Source organism: Hemibagrus wyckioides, linkage group LG05, assembly GCF_019097595.1.
Source record: "Hemibagrus wyckioides isolate EC202008001 linkage group LG05, SWU_Hwy_1.0, whole genome shotgun sequence".
Lineage (NCBI taxonomy): Eukaryota > Metazoa > Chordata > Actinopteri > Siluriformes > Bagridae > Hemibagrus > Hemibagrus wyckioides.
The window spans coordinates 7021633-7045150 of NC_080714.1; the positions used below are offsets into that span (position 1 = coordinate 7021633).

General features: G+C 40.3%; 3 protein-coding genes across 9 annotated transcripts in view; all 3 read right to left on the reverse strand.

Annotated features, from left to right (window-relative positions):
- Positions 1–478: 478 nt before the first annotated feature.
- Positions 479–17689, reverse strand: mfsd2al2 (major facilitator superfamily domain containing 2a-like 2). Of its 3 annotated transcripts, none has more exons than XM_058390130.1 (14): positions 17475–17689; positions 10348–10467; positions 8726–8850; positions 8454–8586; positions 7553–7631; positions 7256–7419; positions 5203–5293; positions 4900–5021; positions 4186–4269; positions 2746–2829; positions 2453–2565; positions 1937–2080; positions 1415–1591; positions 479–1026 (listed from the first exon to the last, which is right to left on the reverse strand). In XM_058390130.1, the coding sequence occupies exons 2-14, from the start codon at positions 10399–10401 to the stop codon at positions 753–755; spliced, it is 1644 nt and encodes a 547-aa protein (XP_058246113.1). In that variant the 5' UTR covers positions 10402–10467; positions 17475–17689; the 3' UTR covers positions 479–752. The 3 variants fall into 3 exon arrangements, with proteins under 3 accessions (XP_058246113.1, XP_058246112.1, XP_058246111.1); XM_058390129.1 differs by lacking the exon at positions 17475–17689 and adding an exon at positions 12598–13072 and having other exon boundaries at positions 4900–5012; XM_058390128.1 differs by lacking the exon at positions 17475–17689 and adding an exon at positions 12598–13071.
- Positions 14105–15310, reverse strand: fam110a (family with sequence similarity 110 member A). Its single transcript, XM_058389414.1, has one exon. The coding sequence runs from the start codon at positions 15308–15310 to the stop codon at positions 14105–14107; it is 1206 nt and encodes a 401-aa protein (XP_058245397.1).
- A 3382-nt stretch (positions 17690–21071) lies between the features above and the next one.
- Positions 21072–23518, reverse strand: part of prickle3 (prickle homolog 3) — a 35110-nt gene continuing 32663 nt past the window's right edge. For all 5 annotated transcript variants that reach the window (XM_058389450.1, XM_058389447.1, XM_058389446.1 and 2 more), the window contains 3 exons: positions 23228–23497; positions 22755–23132; positions 21072–22629 (listed from right to left, as the gene is read on the reverse strand). In XM_058389450.1, the coding sequence (XP_058245433.1) occupies positions 22157–22629; positions 22755–23132; positions 23228–23497 (1121 nt within the window). In that variant the 3' untranslated portion in view covers positions 21072–22156. The remainder of the gene's footprint in view (positions 22630–22754; positions 23133–23227; positions 23498–23518) is intronic.

Genomic DNA, 23518 nt, shown 5'->3' on the forward strand with positions numbered 1-23518 from the left:
AAATTTCTTGTAATCATGGAGACCTTGATTAGCTGGTTAAAATGTTCCATTTAAGTTAAAGCTAACCTTCACAGCACTCTAGGAGCAGGACCGGACACCCCTAGCTTAAAGGGATCAGGAAATGAGACATTTACCTTGATTTTAACATAAAAGAGGTCATTAACATAAGAAGTCACTAACTTTCTCGTTAGTTTAAAAAGATTGATGCCCGCCCAACGTGTGCTTTCCCTTAAAAACAAAATGTTAAACTGAAACAGTGTTGTGTCAATGGTCTTATGTCACAAACAAAGACCCAAGGTACAACTTCCAGCTGAAATAAACTGGAAAAGTATTAAGTTCATGTTTGTCATTTGTAAATAGACTTTTTTAATAATGAAAAAAAAGGATATGACGACTAGTAATACCTTATTTTGGTAATTGAAAATTTTTCATCCAGTAAACAGAAAAAAACAAACTGACTCAACAACAGTAATTGTTTCAGTTGCTGTGACAAGAATGCCTTTATTAGTAAAATAAGACAATCAACATTGCATGGACAAAGAAATTTAGGTTGGCTAAACAATTTATTGTTGCTGAGAAGAACTATAAAATAGTTGTTGAGACAACTGCATCAAGTCGCCTTGTTTTTCTCAACAATTTATTTATTTATTTACAGTGTGTCACGTGGGACATCATTATCTAGATGAATTTGACCAGTCATAAAATTTGAACAGTTTAATGGATACTATACCCTCTCTTTTCTCTCTCTTATGCTACACCCATGTGACTACCTCTCTCTTTGAGCGTGTCTCATTACTGTTCGGTGAAGACTGATATATACTGATTTGAGATACAGCCGTGTTGCTTATCGACCTCCATTTTGGTTTATAAAATGGCCGCTCCAACATGCAGTCTAAGCTAGCGTTATGATCTGCAGTGCAGTGCTCTTGCGCAGAAGCTGAGGGAAATCCTCTCGGCTGGGAAGTAGAATATTTCACACTGGATGAAGTGGATATTGTGACATCGTGATTATTTTGGGACTTGACTCTGTGTAGAAATGAACAGAAAACACTCACAACCACCAAGAACTTAGCTTTTCATTTTAAATAAAGGCTAAGCTACAGATTCAGATATGCTTAAACAGCCTTTCTAAACTAGCTGTTAGTCTAATTAGAGGTAGCTGACAATACGTTTATGGTTGCTGGCTTCATTTAATCCCAATTAATGACAACCCACTAATTCTGTTTTCTCTACATTCTCTGTGTCGATGCTTAGCTGTGTTTCTGTTCTGTTCGACACAGAGACCTTTGTGTACGTGTCTTTGATTGTCTAACATCTGTGAGTACTCTGTATCACAGTGTTTTTTATTTATTTTTTTTGCGTTTACATGCCAGCACTTCTGTGAAGAAGCATAACCATAACCCTGTATTATTACCTCATTTCTTCCTGGTCTTTTTGGAGGCTCACTCGCTGCATTTCATTGATGGGGTAGAGATAGAAGAAGACCAGACCCACCAGCAGTAGGACGATGGGAATCGGTGCCAAAAGCAGGCGTAATGCCAAGATAACTCCTCCGCTGTGGCTGCATGCTCCTGTTTTATAACCTGTCAGGCTTTGAGGAACAGAATGTGAAATGTACTGTTGTAGTGTTTATACTGACCCACTCATGCAGACTTGTGTAGTTCCCTACTGCCTACAAGGATAGTTTGGTAACTGTGGGGAAAACTTGGAAGAAATTTCCATTCATACATCGGATTTGAGGGAGATTATTTGCCTTGCCTTGATGATTCTAAAATTATAATGAAACCGAGAAACACTGGTGCACTTACTTGAGCCTCACCTAATGGAAAAAGAGCCTTACTGTCTCTTTAAAGAAGCCTGCTACAGTGCTGCTGCTGTGGCTGTGTGTGTGTGTGTGTGTGTGTGTGTGTGTGTGTGTGTGTGTGTGATGACTCACTGTAGTGTCATGGTGGATATGCCAGCAGAGAGACCTCCTCCAAGCTTGTTACAGAAGCAGGAGCAGGAGAAAAACAGCGGCTCCATCGCCCTGCAGCAAGGGTTCGCAACCATGAACTCATCCACCACGTCTGGCAACATGGACCTTGAGAAACATGCACATGATCCATATTCATAATAATATCCTCCGATCATTTTTGTTAAACATGCATTTTCTTCGATTGCGAGATAAACCCTGATTAGTTCAGTATTTACTATCTGATTTCTGTTCTGCATAAAACAGAATGCAAGACCACCAGCTTCAGGTTTTTTATTTAAATCAAGCATTGCATCATTGGATGAGTCCAATATCCAAACTATATTTTTATAAAGTCAAGGCAAGATCCATTCAAACAATTCAAAAAAAGGCCTGAATAGAAGGGCTAAAGGATGGACACAACACGCTGCTGCCACTGCTCTGGTTAAAAAGGATGAATAAAATCGAGTAAAGTAGAGCTAGATCTTTGGCTTTACGCACCATGGTAACAAGAAGAGTGTAGCTACACTGATGCCAACCAGAATGCACATGATCATGTAGACTGGGAAGTTTTCGGAGACAGACGCTAGGACTATCATAACAGGAATAAAGATCTGTTGAAAGACGTGGAAGCATATGTCAAGCCAAACAGGGATGAATATCTGAAACAATACAATAAATGAACATAAAATAATAATAATAATAATAATAATAATAATAATAATATTTAACAGCAGCACTGTTATTAACCCGCTCTCCTCTTTCATCATCAGAACCAAAGGGTTTGAACTCACAGGTAGGCCGATAAAGAGAGTTTTCTTCTTTCCCAATCTCAATAGAACCATCTGCCACATGGGCACTGACACCGTAGCTGAAACCTAGACAATACAAAAATGCAACCACATAACAACGTTTACAGTTTTCAGTTTATTACTCTTTACTCTATTGACTCCATTGCTTCAATTTAAACTGTTTCTAGGTCCATCCATCCATTCTCTGTACCACTCATTCATGGGGAGACTGCACTCTATCCCAGGGCACAAATACAGGACCCACACATCATTCACACACTATGGACAATTTAGAGATACAACACATGGCTTTACATAGAGAAGAGGAAACCAGAGTACTCAGAGGGAACCCCTGAAGAATGGGAAGAATGACAGAATGGAGATAATCAAGGATATATCTGGAGATATGAGGCATACGTAATTAACAAAACACTATAGACAATTATTCAGTATAAAAATAATTCCTATTGATATGTAATTATTTATAGTCTGAAGTAAAATCATACACAGTTTGTATGAATTTCTGTGATGCAATACAGACAGTTGGGCCATGTTAATGCACACTTGACTTTAGTAGAGATCCTACAGGTCCTTGAAAATTTGTTTTCCAGATGCTATCCAGTGACGTGTCCGTCCCTGTCCATGGCAACTCTAACAGGACCAGCTCAAAATTTTACCATTTCAGTTTGCACACACTGACACCATATCATGTCTGTGTAATCATAATGCTGTTGTAATGTCTGTCTCTCGTCTGTATAATTTGTGTCTTCTCTCACTGTCTGATCCGGCTGCAGTTGCACTGTATTTTGGATGTGCTGTTTAATGTTTCCTATTTCTGGGAGCACAGTTAATAGGCAGTAAAATATTTCTGATGTATACAACAGCCTATTATAATATAGCTGAAAAAACAGGACTGGTATGATTTCTGTGCCAGGACATTTTCACTCTTAACAAATGGGCTTTTGGAATATTCTTGTGCTTAATACATTCATTTAAGGGCAATCAACACTATGGTATATAACTACTAAGAAAGATCCATCACCTAAACATCTGCTTAACGGTGGTGCTGTGGCGCTCTGTTTTCCAGATATGTGGCAGACAAACTGTTAGCAGGCTGCATTCGGTAATTACAGTATATACAAGTGGCATGTTTGACTCATACCTCCAGGGTTGGGGGTTCAATTCCTGTCTTTGTATATAGTTTGGATGTTGTCCCTGTACCTCAATGGTTTCCTCCAGGTTCTCCGGTTTCCTCCACCAGTCCAAAGACATGCAGGCTGATTGGCATCTCTAGATTGTCTGTAGTGTGTGTGTGATTGAGCCCTGGGATAGACTGGCATCCTGCCCAGTGTGTAACCTGCCTTGTGCCCAGAGTCTCCTGGCATAGACTTCAGGTTCTCCACGACTCAGTAGGACAAACAGTGTATAGGTATTGACACTCACCAGTATAGCCAACATGAGATACTGGAACTGAGCTCCCAATCCTGCCACATGGATGCAGAACAATGCAAAGTTTCCTAAAGCCATCTGAAAGGTGACAGTTCCATTAAAGCTTCAAACAAAAGTTCTTATATGAGGTACATGTTATGTTCAAGGAACTATAGGTAAAGAAATTCTCTCTCATTTTAAATAAAAAAAGATTGTAAACACTGGGAGATTGGAAGTTTGGCCAAACTGGCCATGCTCTCTGGGTGGGAGGGATGGTGTTACTCTCTTCTGTCAATCATATAAACCCTAGCCAATAGAGGGTGTGGTCACTGACCAAATGAGGTCATTTATGTGGAAGAGGGTGGATAGCACTTTCCTGGCTTGTATCTTGTGGATAATGTACGTGTTAGCTTTCATCGTGCCCAGTTGGTAGCTTTGATGTCATAGGAAGAGGTGAGTGATGGGTGGGAATTGGCAAGTGACCAAAACAAGGGGAAAATCTATAGAAATGTAGTGTTTAAAGTTTTGTACAGTCCTTAATAGCTACACTTTAGCTATTCCTTTTGAATCTGCTGTGTATCATTTCGAGTAATTAGGTGTCTATGTAAAATGCTATAATTTTTAAACACAAACTTTTGTTATCGTCTTATTACAATTGCTACTTAGAGGGCTATGCGGTTCCATACATGAACTGCTGCACTACTGCTCTGATCTGCTTTGTGCCCTGACCTGGAACGCGATAGAAGTGAACAGGAAGCCAAGCACCAGGCGCTGATATGAGACGTGGCCAACCAGTTTCTTCAGATCAGCACGGTATGACGAGCGCCTCTCTATCTCAACACCTGCAGGCCCTAAATAGAGCACAGTTTCAGACGGGCAAAACAAGCATCCACCTTTAATGCAAACGGAAACCGAACTTGCTACAGCAAGATTAAGGAGCTGGTCTGGTTGGTTTACATGACCACATAAAAGGTTGACCTTTGTCAGAGTGAGGAAGGTGAAATACCTCAAAACTGTGAATAGCATACGCACCACTTAGTTCTTTCACTCCCAGTAAGAGTACCATACAGCAGAGGAAAAAGAGCGCGCCCAGGATCAGAGCCGAAGTCATGAAGGCGGCTCGCTGACGAGGAAAACACACACACACACACACACACAATACACACTTCAAGCTGTCAGTTTATTTAATCGCTAAATAGAAATATATATATATATGTATATATATATATATATATTTATTGCTCAATAGTCCATCTACTCCTATACACAATTTGTCCATGTGTGAAAAGTGAACATCTTTGCAGAGACTTTGGAGGGGACTAATTCACAGCACAGCGGTGATACTGACAGGTTAGTACATCAGCTTTGCTGGGGGTTTTAAACCAATGTCACTGCAGGGTTGAGATACAGTCCACCAGCTAAAAATATCCTTCCTACAGCAGTGCTGACCACAGATGAATCATGGATAATAAACACTCTAGAGGAAAAAGACAAGCTCAGGTCTCTTATATCATAGCTCTATGGAATGCTCGATTCTGATTGATTTTCTCTAAGCAGCAGCTCTGAAGGCCAGGATTATATTAATACACTCATTCTAATACATTACTGTTTCTACAGTAAGAACTGACACAGGGACTTGTATGGCAGGTGCTAAATGCCTTTAAAACGTTTGCAGTGGTTAATACGGTGAAGCTTGTTGCGAGGAGATCAGTGCTGAAAGAGATATAAATATCAGAGATAAAACTGTAGGTTTTCTACACAAAAAAGACAGTTGGTTAGAAGACTAGAATGGTTGGCTTTGTGGTTTTCCAGTAACAATTACAGCAAGCTTCGAGGAGGCTGTTGAGGGAAAAAATGTTTATAGCATAGGCGATAAGATTAAATGAATAATTTAGTGGAAGTTAAAGTGTTAAATATACCTATAAGCAGAGAAAATGGACGTGAGAAATTGCTGTCGTGTGAAGGAATGAAACTATTCGCAATGCACTGAGAAAAATAATCAGGGGACAGAAGAGTGGGATGTGGGATGCGGCTTCAATCAGCTCCCTAGTTCACTAATCAGGGCACTGATCCGGGAGTTATTCACTTTAAGGGCTTTCTTTCTCAATCGCAAAATGCTTCCAATCCACTGGAACCTTCAGTCCAATCTGCACAGCAAAATCCATTAATGCACACTATGTTCCCTTACTGACTCTATTTGACATTCTATAAACAGAAACATGTATGATCATGCTAACGGATTTATGCGACATTTAAAACTTTATATGTTTGGGTTTTTACAGTGACTGGTAAGGAAATTAGAATATTGCTGGAAATGTAGTCAACAGTGTAGTGAGACTTGTGTACATAATATTGATTCACAAGCTAGGATGCTGACTAAGACGTAGCCGTGGTCTGAGACGTATGGATCTTTAAGAAGAAGAAGCCTTTATTATCGCCACACATACATTACAGCATAGTGGAATAGTTTTCTTTGCATATCCCAGCTGAGGAAGTTGATGATACAGTGCCTCTGGAGTAGAGATGGTTAAGGGCTTTGCTCAATTGCCCAACAATAGCAGTATGGCATTGCTGGGGCTTGAACCCTGACCTTCTAATCAACAACCCAGAGCCTTAACCATTTGAGCTACTACCACCTGGTTCATTGAATAATGTGGAATCCTGTCTGAAATGGAAAACCTCTCAGGCATCTTGAAGTGGTCATAATACATGGGATGGTCATAATACATTAACATAAATCTCCCTGCAATTTTTATTTGCAGCAGGATTTGTATAGAAACAAGACAAGGCTTAGGACAATTTTGTTGAATCCTATAGCTAGCTAACATCTAAGTAATGTTGCTACCAGTGAAACAATACCAATTAGCAGGAAACTAGATAGACACTGGCATTGATTATGAAAGCTGAGGTGAAAAAAGGCTGTGAAAATACAACTACCACTCAAATTATATAAATTTTACATAACAGATGGGATCTGATAGATGCACCAAATACAGCTGCATGATTTCATATGTGACATTAAGTTATTCACATAGTCTAATGATTGAAGTCTTTATATGCACTAGTGTGTGTTCAGTAGTTATACCGTGTTCTGTAGAGAAGAAACGGAAGGAGACGGGGTGCTGAATGTGAACTCGACGCTATTGTCCGTGTCCATGCAGGAGTTCTCTCTTTCTGTGTTGTACACTCTCAACACCTGCCCCTGCATCACAGCAGCCAGCAGCATCGACAACACCTCCGCACTCATTCCTGTGAGAGTGAGAGTGAGAGAGAGCTGTTAAACTATGGAAAATCACTCCTCTATTAACCATTTCATTCCATCTATTATCAAATATCTTAGAAACCCAGCTTCAAACCCAGAACAGCACAACATGGGGCTTACTGTAGGCTGTGGCTGAATCTCTGTCCCTCTCGCTTCCTCCCAGAAACATATTAAGTGACATATACGGGACATGATAGCACTGTGGAGACAACAAGATGTGATTATATAAGCAATCAGTGGTCAGGATGCTAAACGTCAAAGTTTAGGTTGGAGATAAGGAGTAAAACGGAGACCGAACATATTGTTAGAGAAAAATAATCAGTGATGAATTCATGTGATTTGGTTTTCGCTTTCTTGAAAGTTATGAGGCAACCAGGAAACATCAAAACCCTCCACCCAGAAGAATTTCCTGTCTTGGAAAACTTAAAGTTATTGCTTCATGTCTGACTGCTACAAAGCACTGATCCTGTAGACTCCTTCCAACAAGGCATGACATGTAAAAGGGCTTTCCCCCTTTGGATGGAGTCTCCAGTGTAACACTTAAATGTAATTATTAATCATATTCTTCGTGTTCAGTTCAATACGTCTATTACAATCACATCCCATGCTGCAAAAGGCAACTCTTTATAATTTTAGAGCAATAACATAATATATTAGTTTATCCATCCAGTTTCTGTAGCACTTATACTACACAGGGTTACTGGGAACCTAGAGTCTATCACAAGGGACAGGCAGGGGACACCCTGGACAGGGTGCCAACCCATCTCAGGGCTCATTCACTCAGGCGAAGAAACTCCTGTGATAAGTAGATAACATGCAAGTTCCACACACATTTAAATAGTGCAAAGGCAGGAATCAAGCCCCCAATCCCGAAGGTGTAAGGCGGACATGCTAACCATTAAACCAAGGGTAAAAGAAAATATTGTAGCAGAGAATAAAATATATACAAAGGCCTGACACCTTTACCAAAAATCTTTATTAAATATACCAAGGATTAAACATGATGTAGAGAAGGTCATACACTCATTAGAGTCTCGAAGAGACAGCTGATGATGAGGTACCAGGGCACACCAACTGAGGAGCTGTCTGCAGCATGTGGGATGAACCAGAGGAAGACATAAGACAGAATGCCCATTGGCATGGACAAAACTGACCTAGGGAACACAAGAGACACAAGTTATAACATGAACACAGCCCACACACCAAAGCTAACATGGATGCCAATTTTTAAACTAATCAGTCATTGAATGCATTTTTGCAACACAGAAATTCTCCATCAACCTCCCCACCCACCAAGGGAGGAGCTTGCCTATTGGGGTCCGCCCACTCTTGCTCACCAGGTACCCAATGAGAGGGTCGGTTACTGCGTCCCACACCCGAGTGACAAACAAGATCAGAGAGACATAGAACGCTTCCATCTATAGAAGACACAGATAAAGAGAATGAAGAACAAACATCGAACATTATCCCTGAAGTTCTGGACACTGTGGTCCAGTACTGATTAAAAAAAAGAGAATATAACAGCTTCATAAACTGGTGCTTAATAAATTCTTACTCATGTAATCATTTTCAGCACATTCAAAGTTGCATATTATATACTGTCAGTTATCACGCTAGCTAATCTTTAACTCATGCTAGCTAGCATTCACTGGTGTTTTCTCAGTGAAACGTGACTGATTTACCATCTGCGGTCGAAACGTGGAATTTGAGGCTCCGATTGTTGTAATTCTACCTTTACTCTATTATTTCTCTTTTTGCTCGAGTATCTGTGTAGAACAACAACATCTCTTCACACACAGAATAAATGTGTTATGATTAAGAATTGCACACAGGCTCATAAATGTTTTAGAATCGGTTCTGAGTAAGTAGTGAGGCTAAATGAGAGAGATTTTCGCTCCTCTGAGGGTCGGGGAGGTTTGGATGAGTGAGTCTGGGGTGGAGAATGTGAAGTGTGAATCTAGTATAGATTTTTCTGCACTAATTATGTTTCATTTCGATTTCGATTTCAGTAAAAAAGAAAAAAAAAAGGTAGCCTTTATTTGTCACATATAAATTGAAGCACAATTAAATTCCAGTTGAAAGTTGGGGTCAGAGCATAGGGTCAGCTATGGTAGAGCACCCAGGAGCAGAGAGGGTTAAGTGCCTTGCTCAAAGGCTCAGTATTAGTGTAAGATATGATATTAAATGTGTATTTACAGTAATACAAATTATTACATGATTAAGTAAACCAATAAAAAACCCAAAACATGCATATAGTATTCTCAAAATCTTAGATTAAATTTTCTCGTCAAACAAAACCACAAATAAAAGATAAAAAGAATATCACCATAAAGATGATGCACAAGGGACCAAAGCAATATCACAAGCTTTATAGATGCTACAAGGCTTGATGTATCTGTAAAGAGTGCCTATTTGTGTTACTGTAGACTTCCGGTCAGCTATGGTCATTCAAGTTCATTCGATTCCATTTAATTTGATTTTGTATAGAGGTTTAAACAATAGCCATTGACACAAAGTGGCTTTACAAAATATAGAAAACTAGGATATAAATGCAGGATTTGGATTTATAATAGATATTTCTCCTATGATTCACCAAGGCATTTGAGAGTACTTGAATAATAATTCTTTTTTTTAAATGTTGCATTAGCGGACTAGTGAAACCACAGACCACACATACACCACAACAGTGTTTGACTTCATCACGTAGCAGCTTTTAGCAGCTGTTCATAAATAATAAATCCCAAACCATTTCAGCCATTTCGGGGAAGCAATGGGCTGAAAAACATTTTTTGGCAACAGAACGTCCGAGAGAATGTAGCCATACACGTTATCTCGAGTGGACGTAGGATGGCGTTGTGCTTTGTGCTTAAAAGAATGCTGAGGAAGGTCAACGTTTGAGAGGATACTTTTCTTACTTGCACTACATCCAGTAGAAATATCTGGAAGGAGAAGCCCAGGGTAATGTTCATTGCCTGATATGGAATTCCTCCAATAGCATAGCACAGCTTTGTGGCCAGAGGGATTCCTGCATGGTTCTGTAAAAGGAAAAAGGGAACATTGTCACATATTTTTCAGAAACATGGAGGGTGTGACGGTTTCTCACACGAAGGATATGTGTCGTGCAAATATACCTGGAGAAATGATATTCTCATGCTAAGAGCTTCTCTACATATCTATTGTAACCCAAGCTAAATTTCCATTGTAGTCGTCTTACTGGTAAATGTGAAGTTCAGAGCAGGTTAATGATAGCGGTTTGCATTTCTACGTACTGTGTATAAACCATTTCCCAGTGTTTGTAACTGAATACTGTCAAAACCAGAAGTTAAATGGGGCTGGAATTCAAGGGGGCAGATTCTTTTCGAAACAATTTTGCGTAATAAATTAAACAACCTTGGGATAAGTAAAAAAAAAATGGGGGGAAAAACAATGGATAAATATTCAAAAGAAAACTCAAGTAATAAAACAAAATGAAGTAATCGTAACCCATTTGAGACTACAGTGTGATTTATGTAAAAGAAAAATTATTATTATTATTATTATCATTATCATTATTATTATTAAATCTAGCTAGTGAAGGGATCACAGTAGGTTTTAAGTGTTGCTGTAAGCTGTTCCATGTTAAATTTATTATTTATGCATTTATGCATTAAATTTCAAACCATTTTTTCCTGCTCAGTCCTAACTTGGGGAAGTTGAATATTGTCCTCTGAGCAAAGATTGTAATGTGCAAAAATGAAGGATAACAAATAAATAGTACATAGTTCCTCCATACTGACATACTCACTCTCACATTCATGCATATTAACAAAAACAGTGCTGAGCTCTGGTATTGTAATTGAAACTCATAGCATGGGATGACGAAATGAAATGATGATTATAATAATGATATAATGTCATAATTCTTTATCTCTTTAATCAAGGCAATTTGATGTCTCCTATTTACACCTGCCAGACATAACATTATGACCACTTGCCTAATATTGTGTTGTTGCTTCCCCCTTTTGCTGGCAAAACAGTCATGCACTGTGTATTCTGACACCTTTCTATCAGAACCAGCATTACCTTCTTCAGCAATTTGAGCAACAGTAGCTCGTCTGTTGGATCGGATCACACGGGCCAGCCTTCTCTACCCACGTGCATCAGTGAGCCTTGACCACCAATGACCCTGTCACCCGTTCACAACTGTTCCTTCCTTGGACCACTTTTGATAGATACTGACCACTGCAGACCGGGAACACCCCACAAGAGCTGCAGTTTTGGAGATGCTCTGATCCAGTGGTCTAGCCATCACAATTTGGCCCTTTGTCAAACTCGCTCAAATCCTTACACTTGTCCATTTTTCCTGCTTCTAACACATCAACTTTGAGGACAAAATGTTCACTTGCTGCCTAATATATCCCACCCACTAACAGGTGCCATGATGAGGAGATCATCAGTCTTATTCACGTCACCTGTTGGGGTCATAATGTTATGCCTGATCAGTGTACATTGACAGTATATTCATTCATTCCTCTTTATCCTCATCAGTGGATCTTGAGCTATTCCCAGTAACACAGCACAAGATTGGAGAATACACCCTGTTTGGGATTTTAGTCCTTTGCAGGACACCATACACACACGCACACACCTAGGGGCAATTTTTGGAAAAAAAAAAATAAGCAGATGGAAACCTGAGAACTTGCAAAAACCTGTATGTGTTGTGTGATCATGAAAAACTTCAGTCTTCAGTCTGATTTATTTTCAATACAAATGAATGTTTTTGCACACATGCACTATATGCAATACTATACTATATGTAATGCAGTATCTGTAATATGTGTTGTTTTACGTATCTCTGCATTTTATTTAGCACCATGATCCTGGATGTACTCTGTTTCCACTGCACCAGCTTCATATAGTTGAAATATCAATAAAAGCTTCTTGACTTGAAAGTGTTTTAGTAACATTTTGACGCCAGATTGGGCAAACAGCAGTGCTTAGAACTCACATTTTCATGATATCTCAATCTACTACAGCCCAACAAATAAAACTGGTTTGTTGAAGTTAAGCCAGTCTACAAATCTTTACATCTGATTGCAGTATCAATGCATTATTACTGAGGAATCACCTAAAGTAAAGATAAAAACCCACCTCCCAGATATAAACAGAGAACACGAGGCACTTACATAAGTCTTTCTGCCTTTCTCATCTTCATCAGCCTTGGTGCAGGAAGAAATCGACTCTTTCCATGACTGTAGCTTATTCTGGAATGCTTCAACCAGGGTCATACTAGTGCCACCTTTATTATTAGTAGATGAAAATCTGATGAAATTTTTGGACACATTAACGTTCCAACTCGAGCCAAGATCGTACGTGGGTTTTCTGGACTCTTGGGAGGAGTGAAATTTAAGATCTCACCTGTTCAACACCTACTAATCCCTGACACTCTACCCAACAAAATACCCTGACCTGCCATGGGGTTAGCTTTCCCAAAAGCTAGAATACGTCATAATCAAATTCTCCTCTTTTGATCGGATTTTCATTGGAACACCTACGTCACGCAGTTCCTTTTAGGCTTTTACATTTTATTTTTGTGCTTCTTTCTTGTATGGAGAACAGTAAAGATGAATGAAGCACAATTCTGAGAGGGTTGATTCAGAGAAAGGACAGAAAAGAAAGGACTGGGTGTGTTCCGCTACCGTTTAATGGACGCAGCGAACAAAAGCTAGCATTTAGAATGCACCCTATCTGCTCTGCTTTTCCTGTCCGTAATAACAAACAAGAGGGAGAAAAAAAAAAGCAGCACCTGCTCTAGAATTCCACTACATTTTCATACCAGTTAGAGTTAATGAACTCTCTCGCTGTGAAAAGTTTCAACGTGTTTAAAAAGCGATCGACTAAGCCACAATAATTGTACAGCAATCAGCAGCTTTCCAATCAATATTTGTTCATTTTATTTATTTTATTCACGACAATCCATCGGTCAACATGGATAATCTGTGTGTCTGTATTTAAACATCATCTCAGTTCACAGGACAAACCAATAACACAATACAGATCTGACAAGAGGGCAAATATTATAAAGTAGATCCAGTAACACTAATCCAAACTCTGTTAAACACAGATACTGAACACTTGAATGCAAAAAAAACATATACTTTTGGTGCATATACATTACAGAATCTCATATTGAAGGAAATAGTACACAAAAAAAAAACACACATGTATACATATCAATAATATGTAGTTAACAGAATGTTTAATATCCAATTAGCAGCAAACATGGCGTGTACCTTGATAGCTCTAGACACTTTTCCTCACAGCTCTATACCACCTGTGATACCGTAATAGAAACCTGTAATACACTACAAGGTGGTGTCAGTGGTTCGAAGCAAAAGGTTTGCTTCAGCTACCTGCTTTGAATCTTAAAAACCAAACAAATCCAGCATTTCCTCCAAAGCCTCCATCCCAGAGCAATGGCACACAGCGTGATTGACAGGCGAGCAGAGACGCCCCCTTGTTCTGATTGGTTGGATCCACATCGTTTGCTCTGTAGCTGGTTTATAGGAGTCAAAGAGACTCGGAGATGTTGGACTGTGAAAAGTAGTTCACTAAATATTGCCCTAAAACCACATACCCAAGCTGCTACTCATGTTACACATGGACAACCTTGGGTCATTTTGATCTTTCAAGCTAAATGTTAGCCACTTTTGTGCTGTCTTTGGCCTGGCGCATTCCGTACAGCCACTTGATCACCCGTGCATTTCTTTCAATGACTGAAACACCATAGCTGGGCTTCTCATCTTTGGCTGATTCCTCCTCCTCGTCTTCACCCCCCTCCCCTTCAGAGCACTCGGACGCAGGAGCGCTAGCACTACGCAGACGTGAGATGGATGCAATATCAGAACCAGGCGTCAGGTCTTGGAAGTCTGATGGTTCAAGGCCACAGTAGTTAAAGAAACGTTCGACTTCGGCCCCAGCGCGGGAGAACCGGTCGCTCACGTCAGATTTGGAGCGTGTTAGCGAGCGTCGTTTCCTGGAGCAAACTGAGGACTTGTGGGTGACAGCAGGAGATGATGGTAGGAGGGGTTCCTGAGCTGAGGTGGGAGGCACTGCTTTTGGAGATTTATCCGGGGATGGTAAGGCAGGTGATTGTGGTTCGGAAGAGAACGGTGAACTCAGAACTGGGGTAACAGGGGATTTCACAGGGCTGGTGAGGTTCATGATGTCATGTCGGCTTTTGACTGGCTGAAGCGGTTGTGGTGGAGAGGAAGTCTGAGTGTACGGCCTGAGCAGCTGCAAAAGCTGCGAGTGGACGCGCTGCCCAGGGAGCTGTGCTCGGCATGGCTTTCTCATCTGTGGCATGACTACCTGAGGCCTCACATCAACTCGCCGTACTGTTACTGAATAAGACCCATTGGCTGCAACACTGTCTCCTGATATTTTCTTTTGTGCTGTTGGAGATGAACCGGATTTGACAAAAGACTCTTCGCCTGCAGTCCAGGAGGGCATCTGAGAGGCACTGCCTGCTGCAAAATCTTGACCTTTTCCAGGCTTTTCACTCTTGGGTGGTGCAGCTGTATCAGAGACCCCATTAATCAGGCTACTCAGGTGTTCTAAGTTAAAAGGTGGGGCTTCAGGTTTAGAGAAGACATTAGCAGCCACTTTGCGGGTCGGTTGTGGTGCACCTGACCGAAGCTGTGCACTGGAGGGCATTAAGGGCTTTCGGATGACTGGCAGCTGCTTGTTCAGTGCCACTTGCTGACTCTTAACATACTTTGCCTTGTCAGCCTCCAGGCGCTCCACGGCACTCGGTTTTCGCGGTCCCAGTGAGGAGTCTGAACTTTCGGGAGGCTTCGCTATCCGCCGTGGAGACAGCCCAAGAGTGTCCACCGACATAACGGTAGTTTTTTCAGCAAACGGCTCTCCTTTTCTCCTGTTACTGCTTTGCATAAATGCAGGCAAACAGGGCCTGCAGGCAGCAGAGACGGGGTAATACAGGTCTCTGAGGTCTGTCTGTATCTGCACAAACAAATACAAGAGAACCATTAAAAAAAAAAAGAGTAGAAGGTAGGTATGAAAGTAGGTTTTCTATCACTAGTCCATCATTTCCATTCAGTCCACCACTACATAAATTCAAGCAAACCACAAAAAAAGATCATTTGGTGAGGAAAATGTAAAAATAAAATAAAACCTTGCAAAAGCTTTTCCTTCAATGATCACAACACAGTGTGACAGTGGTCTTGCTGCAATAGGGTTTGCTTTAAGATAACACGGAACCTTTGCGCAAGGTGCGCCCACTGCACTCTTATAACTACAGTCTCTAGAGTTTACACAGAGCAGTGCAAAAAAAAACAAAAGACAGGGACAGAATGGGATGGTGGGAGAGGTCTGGGGAGAGTGGTCAGGCTGCTCGGAGTTAATAAGAAAGCACAACACACAGAAACTTAAGGAAGGTGAGCTACAACAGCAGAGGATCATATCGGGTTCTGCTCTGATCAGCCAACAACAGAAATCTGAGGCTGCAGTGGACACAAATTCACCCAGACTAGACAGATGAAGAATTTGTAATGTGACTTCAAACTTTCTTATTTAATGCAAATATTGAGTCTCTGTTAAAAAAAAAGAAAAAAGAAAAAGATTTTACATAAATCTACACACACGAGTATAGAGACACACACAGACATACATGTACACAGACGCACATATAGAGACACACACACAGACATACAAACGCACACATGTACACAGATATACATGGCACAGACACACACACAGACACACACAGACAGATAAACAGACACACACACCGACAGACACATACATACACCGACATATACATAAAGATGTAGACAAACATACACCCACACGTACAGATGGACAGAGACACGTACACACAGACAGGTACACAAATGCACAGACAGACACGTACACACAGACAAGTACATACACACAGATGTACATGTACGCGCACACAGACATATATACACACAGACGCAGACACGTACACACACACACACACACACAGACATGTACACAAATACACAGACACCTACATACAGAAAGACGTTCACATAGAGACACGTACACACAGACAAGTACATACACACAGATGTACACGTACATGCACAGACACACACACACACACATTTCGGTGGCCATCAAAAATTCAGTAGGGCCAGCCATGCCTGTTTGACTGAATGCATAAACCTGATCTTGCTTCACCACTGAAAATTGAACACTTATAGCAGCACTTTATGATAACATCTACTGAACAACACAAGAAAATCTCATAGAATTGATGTACTTGATAGTGTGAAGTGCTACTTGTACGTTCCACCTACATTACAGGAAGGAATGCAGCGTGGGTTTCAGAAAGAGGGAACATGATCCCCAGCTACACAGCTCTGGCAGCTTGACTGAGAGCTCAGTGTGCGTGGGCTTGTTAATAAATGCTAACTTAGTTACTCTGGACAGCGAGGGGGCCTCTGCTACTTATACAGTATTAGTGTCTGGCACGTGGTCAAGCATGTTTGCCTTTTCTTTCACATTCAAGCCAAAGGGTAAAACGAGCTTTCTTTCTCTTCCACCCTCACTATCTGTAAACCATGCCATCACTTTCATCTGGTCTTTCTACTGTATATCATTATCTCACCTAATCTTCCTTGTAGAGGCCCCATCCCCCTCTCCACCATCCCTCTCTCCGGCCTTCTCCCTCCTTTCTACTGCACAAGAAGCAAGATATTTCTAGACCTAATGTGATTATGTTGAAAGCAAAGGCTGGATAAAAATTCGAGATAGATTTCTGTGGAATGATAAGACTTGTCTCTACACGATCCTGTGTAAGAGTAAAAGGCACTGGGCTGACAGATGGACAAACATTCAGGATATAACAGCAGCACAAGACAGTTGATAAAAGTTTACAGTTGAATTTGTTAAGGTTTCTGCCACTCTTAAGAGTTCATCTTGTTGGCGTAAAAGTTTTAACAGGACAGAGAAAAGAAACAACACAGTCACACACACACACACTATTGCTCACACATACACACCTTTACAGACTCACCTGTGTGTGTAGCTGACTGCTTACAGATCCAGGAATGTCTCACACTCTTGCGGTGAAGTGAAATATGTTACAAACTACAGCTAAACAATGTGAGTGTGTGTGAGTGTGTGTGTCCATATATAAGCATGTGTGTATACTTGCAAAAGCAAGAAAGCAACTAGACAAACCTGTTTGCCCTTTGTAGTTCCTCATTTACCCCGCCCCCCTTCATGACGTGTCCAATCAGACGCACCCGCCCACTCCAGGAAGTATTACAGGTCATATGACCAGCCTGTGGGCTACCTCAAATCTCCTCCTCTTGACCTCTCTGTTCTTTTCTTTCTCGAATTTAAAAGGAAAGCTAGAAACAAACAAATAATGAATAAACAAGTAAATAAATGATATCAGTGAAGAAACAAATAACAAACACAAACACTTTACACTTTACATAATCACTTTACATGTACATCTATACAGGAAAAGTAAATAAACAAACGAACAAATAAATAAACAATCTGCAAGTACATAAACAAACAGACAAATAAGTAACAAATAAATAAATGGTACAAATATGTAAGAAAATCTGTATATGCATAAATAAATAAATTCAGAAAAAAACCCATAAAATTAATAAAGTAGAAATAAAGAATTAAATAAAGACATGAACAGACTAAGAATCAAATAAACAAATAAGTAAATATATAAATGAAAAAATAAACAAATCAAACAAACAAATAAATAGAATAAGTGAATAGATATTAATTTAATTTAATTTAATTTAATTTAATTTAATTTAATTTAATTTAATTTAATTTAATTTAATTTAATTTTATTTTATTTTATTTAATTTTATTTTATTTTATTTTATTTTATTTTATTTTATTTATTTATTTATTTATTTATTTATTTATTTATGTATGAGGCAGATAAAAGCCAATCAAGTACTTATCTACGCCCTCTAAAATAAAACTACCAAACTGTACTTTCTCTTGTCCTTGGTGTGGTACGATCAAGAGTACCTCTTTTGTAGTTTGTAATTTTTATCCCTATAAAAAGTGAATTAAATTGTATTACATTTAGAGCTTTGATCTAAAAGCTACTTAAAGGCCCAACACATGTGCATTCCCAAGTATTTCCTTGATGGTATCACCCAGTAACAAAGTACAGAAGGCACAGATGCCTAGCTTTCTTTAGAAGATTGTATAGTTACACATGTATAAAGGACACGCTGTCTGCTCACGGTGAATTACGCTTTGCTTTTTTCATCTCTGATCTCACCTGGGAAAATCCCTGTGCTTCTGGAAGTCAGTAGACATACTTCCACCTATCGGTGATATGGAGCTATGCACAATATTGTGTGTCCTTGAGCCCAGATGGTGATAAAACCCAGCCTGAGACATCCCAACCTTTAATCAGTAACTAATAAGCCTGAACTTTTCCCCTTCCCTTTGTAGATTAAAGCTGTGGACACACTACGAACAGAGGCGTGTTATGAGTGTTAATGGTCAAACCAGCACTGCATTGCTCTAACACTGAGCTGTAAAGCTGTAAAGGACTGGATATTTACTCGAAATTGCACTGCATTGTGGCAGTAAAGGGAATTTACAGGAATTCCCAGAGAAATATTTCAATAGAAATGTATATATAACTTTTGTATAACGGATTTTATTATAGAATTGAAACTGCACGTCAGCACAGACATCCTAGTAAAGAATAATGTACAGAAATAAGCAAAGCTAAATCTTTCTGGTTCTTTAACGGATTAACTGAAAGGTCTATTAAGCTCAGAGAGTGATAAAATACTTTGGCATTTACACAATTCGTTTTCCATTGAAAGATTTGAAGCTGGTTTCTTATTGTGAATGGTGAGACATGAAATGCAAGAATGAGTCATTTGAGAGCCAAAAGAGGTGACTCTTTTTGTTAATGATTTGACTCAGTAGAAAGAACGGGAATTTACTGCTTTAGTTCACTCACCTCAGTCTGATCATTTTACAGTAATGCCTTCAGTGACTCAGGCTTTAGAGACACCGGAGGCTGAAAATTATTAGCAGAAGGACATTTCCCAAAACAAATGCTGACTTTTTCCTGCCCAAAATGCATCTGGCTTTTATATGTACCCTTTATCACATTATATTCATAACCACTACCCTTTATCAGTGGTGGTTCAAGTGGTTAAGGCTCTGGGTTGTTGATCAGAGGATCAGGGTTCAAGCCCCAGCAGCACCAAGCTCCACTGTTCAGCAATTGAGCAAGGCCCTTAACCGTCCCTGCTCCATAGGGTGCTGCATCATAGCTGCCCCTGCGCTCTGACCCCAACTTCCTCAGCTGGGATACGTGAAGAAAAGAATTCCACTGTACTGTAATGTATGTGTGGCGATAATAAAAGCTTCTTGCCCCCTCAGTTCATTCATCAATAAATGCATCCTTCACCAATTATCACCAGTTCATCACAAAAACAAGCTAGAAAACAGCATCCATAACAAATCAGGCACAAACATGGTGAATGTTCAAGTGGTTTATTTTCACCTATGCAAAAAAAAGGCTACTTGAAATAAACTTGTATTCTCTGATAAAAATGAGCGTTTTTTTTAGAAAAACTTAAGATATCTAAAGCAATATTCACAGGAGCGTAAAAGCGGCACCGTCACCCGCGTGCATAACAAATAATATCGTAATTTACATCTTTTTATTGTCTTTCAATGTTCTATGTTTGGAGCTGGAAAATCCGGAAAGCGTAAATGTTTCTGTTCCATATCATGGTCCAAGTCGTGCATGAAGAACTGATTGGAACACTGAGAACTCTTGTGTAGCTCAGACACAGGGTTATTATCTCCACGAAGCACCTTCTGAAGATGATCAGCTTGTTTGGATGAAATAAGACAGTTTCAATGCCTGATATAAATCTGGATTATTTCAGTTTAGTGTTTCATGGCGCCTCAGGGCAAGGTTTCAATCTCAGAACCAAACACCAGGAGAGTTTTCATGTACATGTTTACTGCATGTTTATGTAATCAACATGTAGATCTTACACGCTGAGCGATACACACACACAGTGTGTTTCCAGAATGTTCTTCAAGCCAGGCAGCTTTATCTCTCCGTGTGCATTTTTCCCTGCATTACCGGCCTCATTCAAATGATCCCAGTCCCACATGTTCTAGACTAATATGAACAGAATTGGGTTATTAAGAGTGTGTGTTTCGCTACGGACAAGAGATTTTCCTGCTCAAACACACCACTTTGGCAGAAGTCATGAGCTGTGTTTCTTTAGTATCAAGTAATGGAAGTCTATCTCTATTTAAAATCTTGCTTGCTTTTTCATTAACGTCACACAGTGTGTTAACACAAGATCTAGTTAATACTTCCGTGTCTTACACAGATGAGGGTCTGCCCGAATTCATGCACATAGGCATCAGTGTGGCAAACAGAGGAAGAAGGGGGGTGGGGGGTGGGAATGAAAGTATGTTGCACTGAAGAAAAGAAAATGGACAGACAAGACAAAAAAGTGCTGGACTCCTTTTCCAATAAAGTTATATATATATATATATATATATATATATATATATATATATATATATATATATATATATATATATATATATATATATATATATATGCATATACATAAACATCTGGTTCAAAAATCTGAGATCACCTGGAAAATTTTTGTTCAATTAAATATACACCGATCAGGAATAACATTATGACCACCTGCCTAATATTGTGTTGCCAAAACAGCCCAGACCCTTCGAGATATAGACTCCACTAGATCCCTGAAGGTGTGCTGTGGTATCTGGCACCAAAATGTTAGCAGCAGATACTTTAAGTCTTCTAAGTTACAACTTACAGGACTTACAGTATATTTTTAATAGATACTGACCACTGCAGACCGGGAACACCCCACAAGAGCTGCAGTTTTGGAGATGCTCTGATCCAGTCGTCTAGCCATCACAATTTGGCCCTTGTCAAACTCGCTCAAATCCTTACGCTTGCCCATTTTTCCTGCTTCTAACACATCAACTTTGAGGATAAAATGTTCACTTGCTGCCAAATATATCCCACCCACTAACAGGTGCCATGATGAGGAGATCATCAGTCTTATTCACTTCACCTCTCACTGCTCATAATGTTATGCCTGATTGGTGTACATTGAGTTTTCTAAATAAAACAAGAAATGCTTAATCTCTAAATATTCAAATCAATTTAAAATTTTCGATGATACTCCAATGTTCTTGATCTTGTTTTTCCACAAACCGTACCAAATCCTAATTAACTCTGACATTATTGTACAGTCTACTTAAGTCATTTCATTACACTTCAGTCATTTCACTGAAGTTGTTATGCTGATAATATCATTTGTAATAACATTTTTTTGGCAGACTTTACTGCAATTCTGGTAACTCTTACTGTTATACCAACAAATAAGCCTTGATAACAGGGGAAGTGATGCAAAAGATTTTTTGGTTTGCTGAACCTCTCCGCAAAATTATTTTATTTTGCATTTGTTAGTTTCCATCTGTTTTAAAACAGTTAATCATCAGGTCATTACTAGCTGTTTTGGTGTGCAGCTTTTTCACTTGGTTATTAAGCAGGCGTGTTCAAGCAGGAAAATTAAGAAAATTCACTTTAAACTCGGACATGAATGCCTGAAACATCAGTTCACTAAGCATGAATCGGCACAGATTCCTCCATCATTCTTTCCCTTAAGACAATATGCAGTTTTTGTCCTTGTCTTTGTCCTTCGCACTGAGACTCTGTGTCCTCCTCCTCCTCAGACTCCCTCTCTTGGCTTTCCCCTCCGTATCTCCTCTCTCTCCCTCACTCTCTTTTTCCCCCGTCAGCTGAGGAGGTAGAGGAATGCGCTGGCCGAGGAAGAAGCCCTCTTCTTCTGAGTCGGAGGAGGACGAACAGGTGGAGCAGGAGTCCTCGTGTCTGTAGCGGGTGGAGTGAAGCGTCAAGCGGGAATTTCCATCTTCGGGGGAGGTGATGGAGTGTGGACGTGAGGCATGCTCTCTCTCTCCTCCTCTCCACTCCAGAGTGTCTAGACGAGGTCTGTCGCGTCTGGGCCGACGGAAGTGTTTCTCAGTGCCCAGGTGGAGGGGGGAGTCCGAGACCAGGCGGCTTCGTCCGGTTGGACTTGGACATCCCTGACGGAAGCTGCGACGGTACGCGCCGTCTAAGAAGAAGAGAAGAAGCTGTTAGTGTTTTGTGCTCCTCTGTTTAAAATGCACAACCATATTTTTATATACACAAGATTTCAAAAGTTAAAAGTTTTGTTTTATTTTTATAAATTGTCATTACCCAAAAGATCCATCTGAGGTGGCATTCCAGCTCGCAGGTGTAGTCTGCGTCCCAAGCCCCCATCAGCTTCATCTTCCTCTTCTTCCTGCTCAAGCTCATTTTCCTCTTTTCTCTCCATTTCAACCCCAACCTCCTCTACCTCCTCGTCCTCATCCTCCTCCACTGAATAGCTGGAGCTGATCGGCTCCCTGAAGCTGACCCTGGCTGTGCTGCTTCGCCCAAATTGGGCTGGAGGGGGCGAGGGGTGGGGCTCATCGGGTGGGGACAGGATTGGTAAATTATCGGGGCCAATAAAGACAGGGGGTGGAGGTGGTGGGAAAAAGTCTGTGTCTTCTAGGGAGTCAACCTCGGGTGAAGGGTGGGGCTGAGGAAGATTTTCTAAAGATGTAAAATGGAGTGAAAATCAGACAATGTGAATGTGTAGGTTTGGATAATTTGCTTATATTTGATCATTCTTTTGTATGTGTGTGTACCTGAGCTACTCTCCAGTGTCCCAGTGTCCTTTGCTGTCGAGGTTCCTCTGGAAGTACAGCTTGGTGGAAAAGGCCCGAATTCAGCGTATCCGTTCAGCTCCACCGTGTACTCCAACCCTGAGTGCTCCTCCTTGTTTGAGCAGTCCGAGTTTAACAGCGGCCCCCAACCATTGGCCAAGGAAGGAGAATATGAGCTTTGAGAGTGAACATGTCCATAAGGTGGAGGTGGAGGGCGGCCATTTTGTAAATGGAAAAGTGAAGTGTGGACGCCTGACGAACGAGACGGAACAA

Excerpts from the sequence above, each read along its gene's own strand:
- mfsd2al2 (XM_058390128.1), bottom strand. The coding sequence starts at position 12,699 with ATGACCCTGGTTGAAGCATTCCAGAATAAGCTACAGTCATGGAAAGAG. Across the intron at positions 10,468-12,597 it reads AGAAAGGCAGAAAGACTTAT|AACCATGCAGGAATCCCTCT; the intron begins GTAAGTGCCTCG and ends TTCCTTTTACAG. Across the intron at positions 4,270-4,899 it reads TCACTTCTATCGCGTTCCAG|ATGGCTTTAGGAAACTTTGC; the intron begins GTCAGGGCACAA and ends GTCACCTTTCAG.
- fam110a (XM_058389414.1), bottom strand. The coding sequence starts at position 15,310 with ATGTCGGTGGACACTCTTGGGCTGTCTCCACGGCGGATAGCGAAGCCT.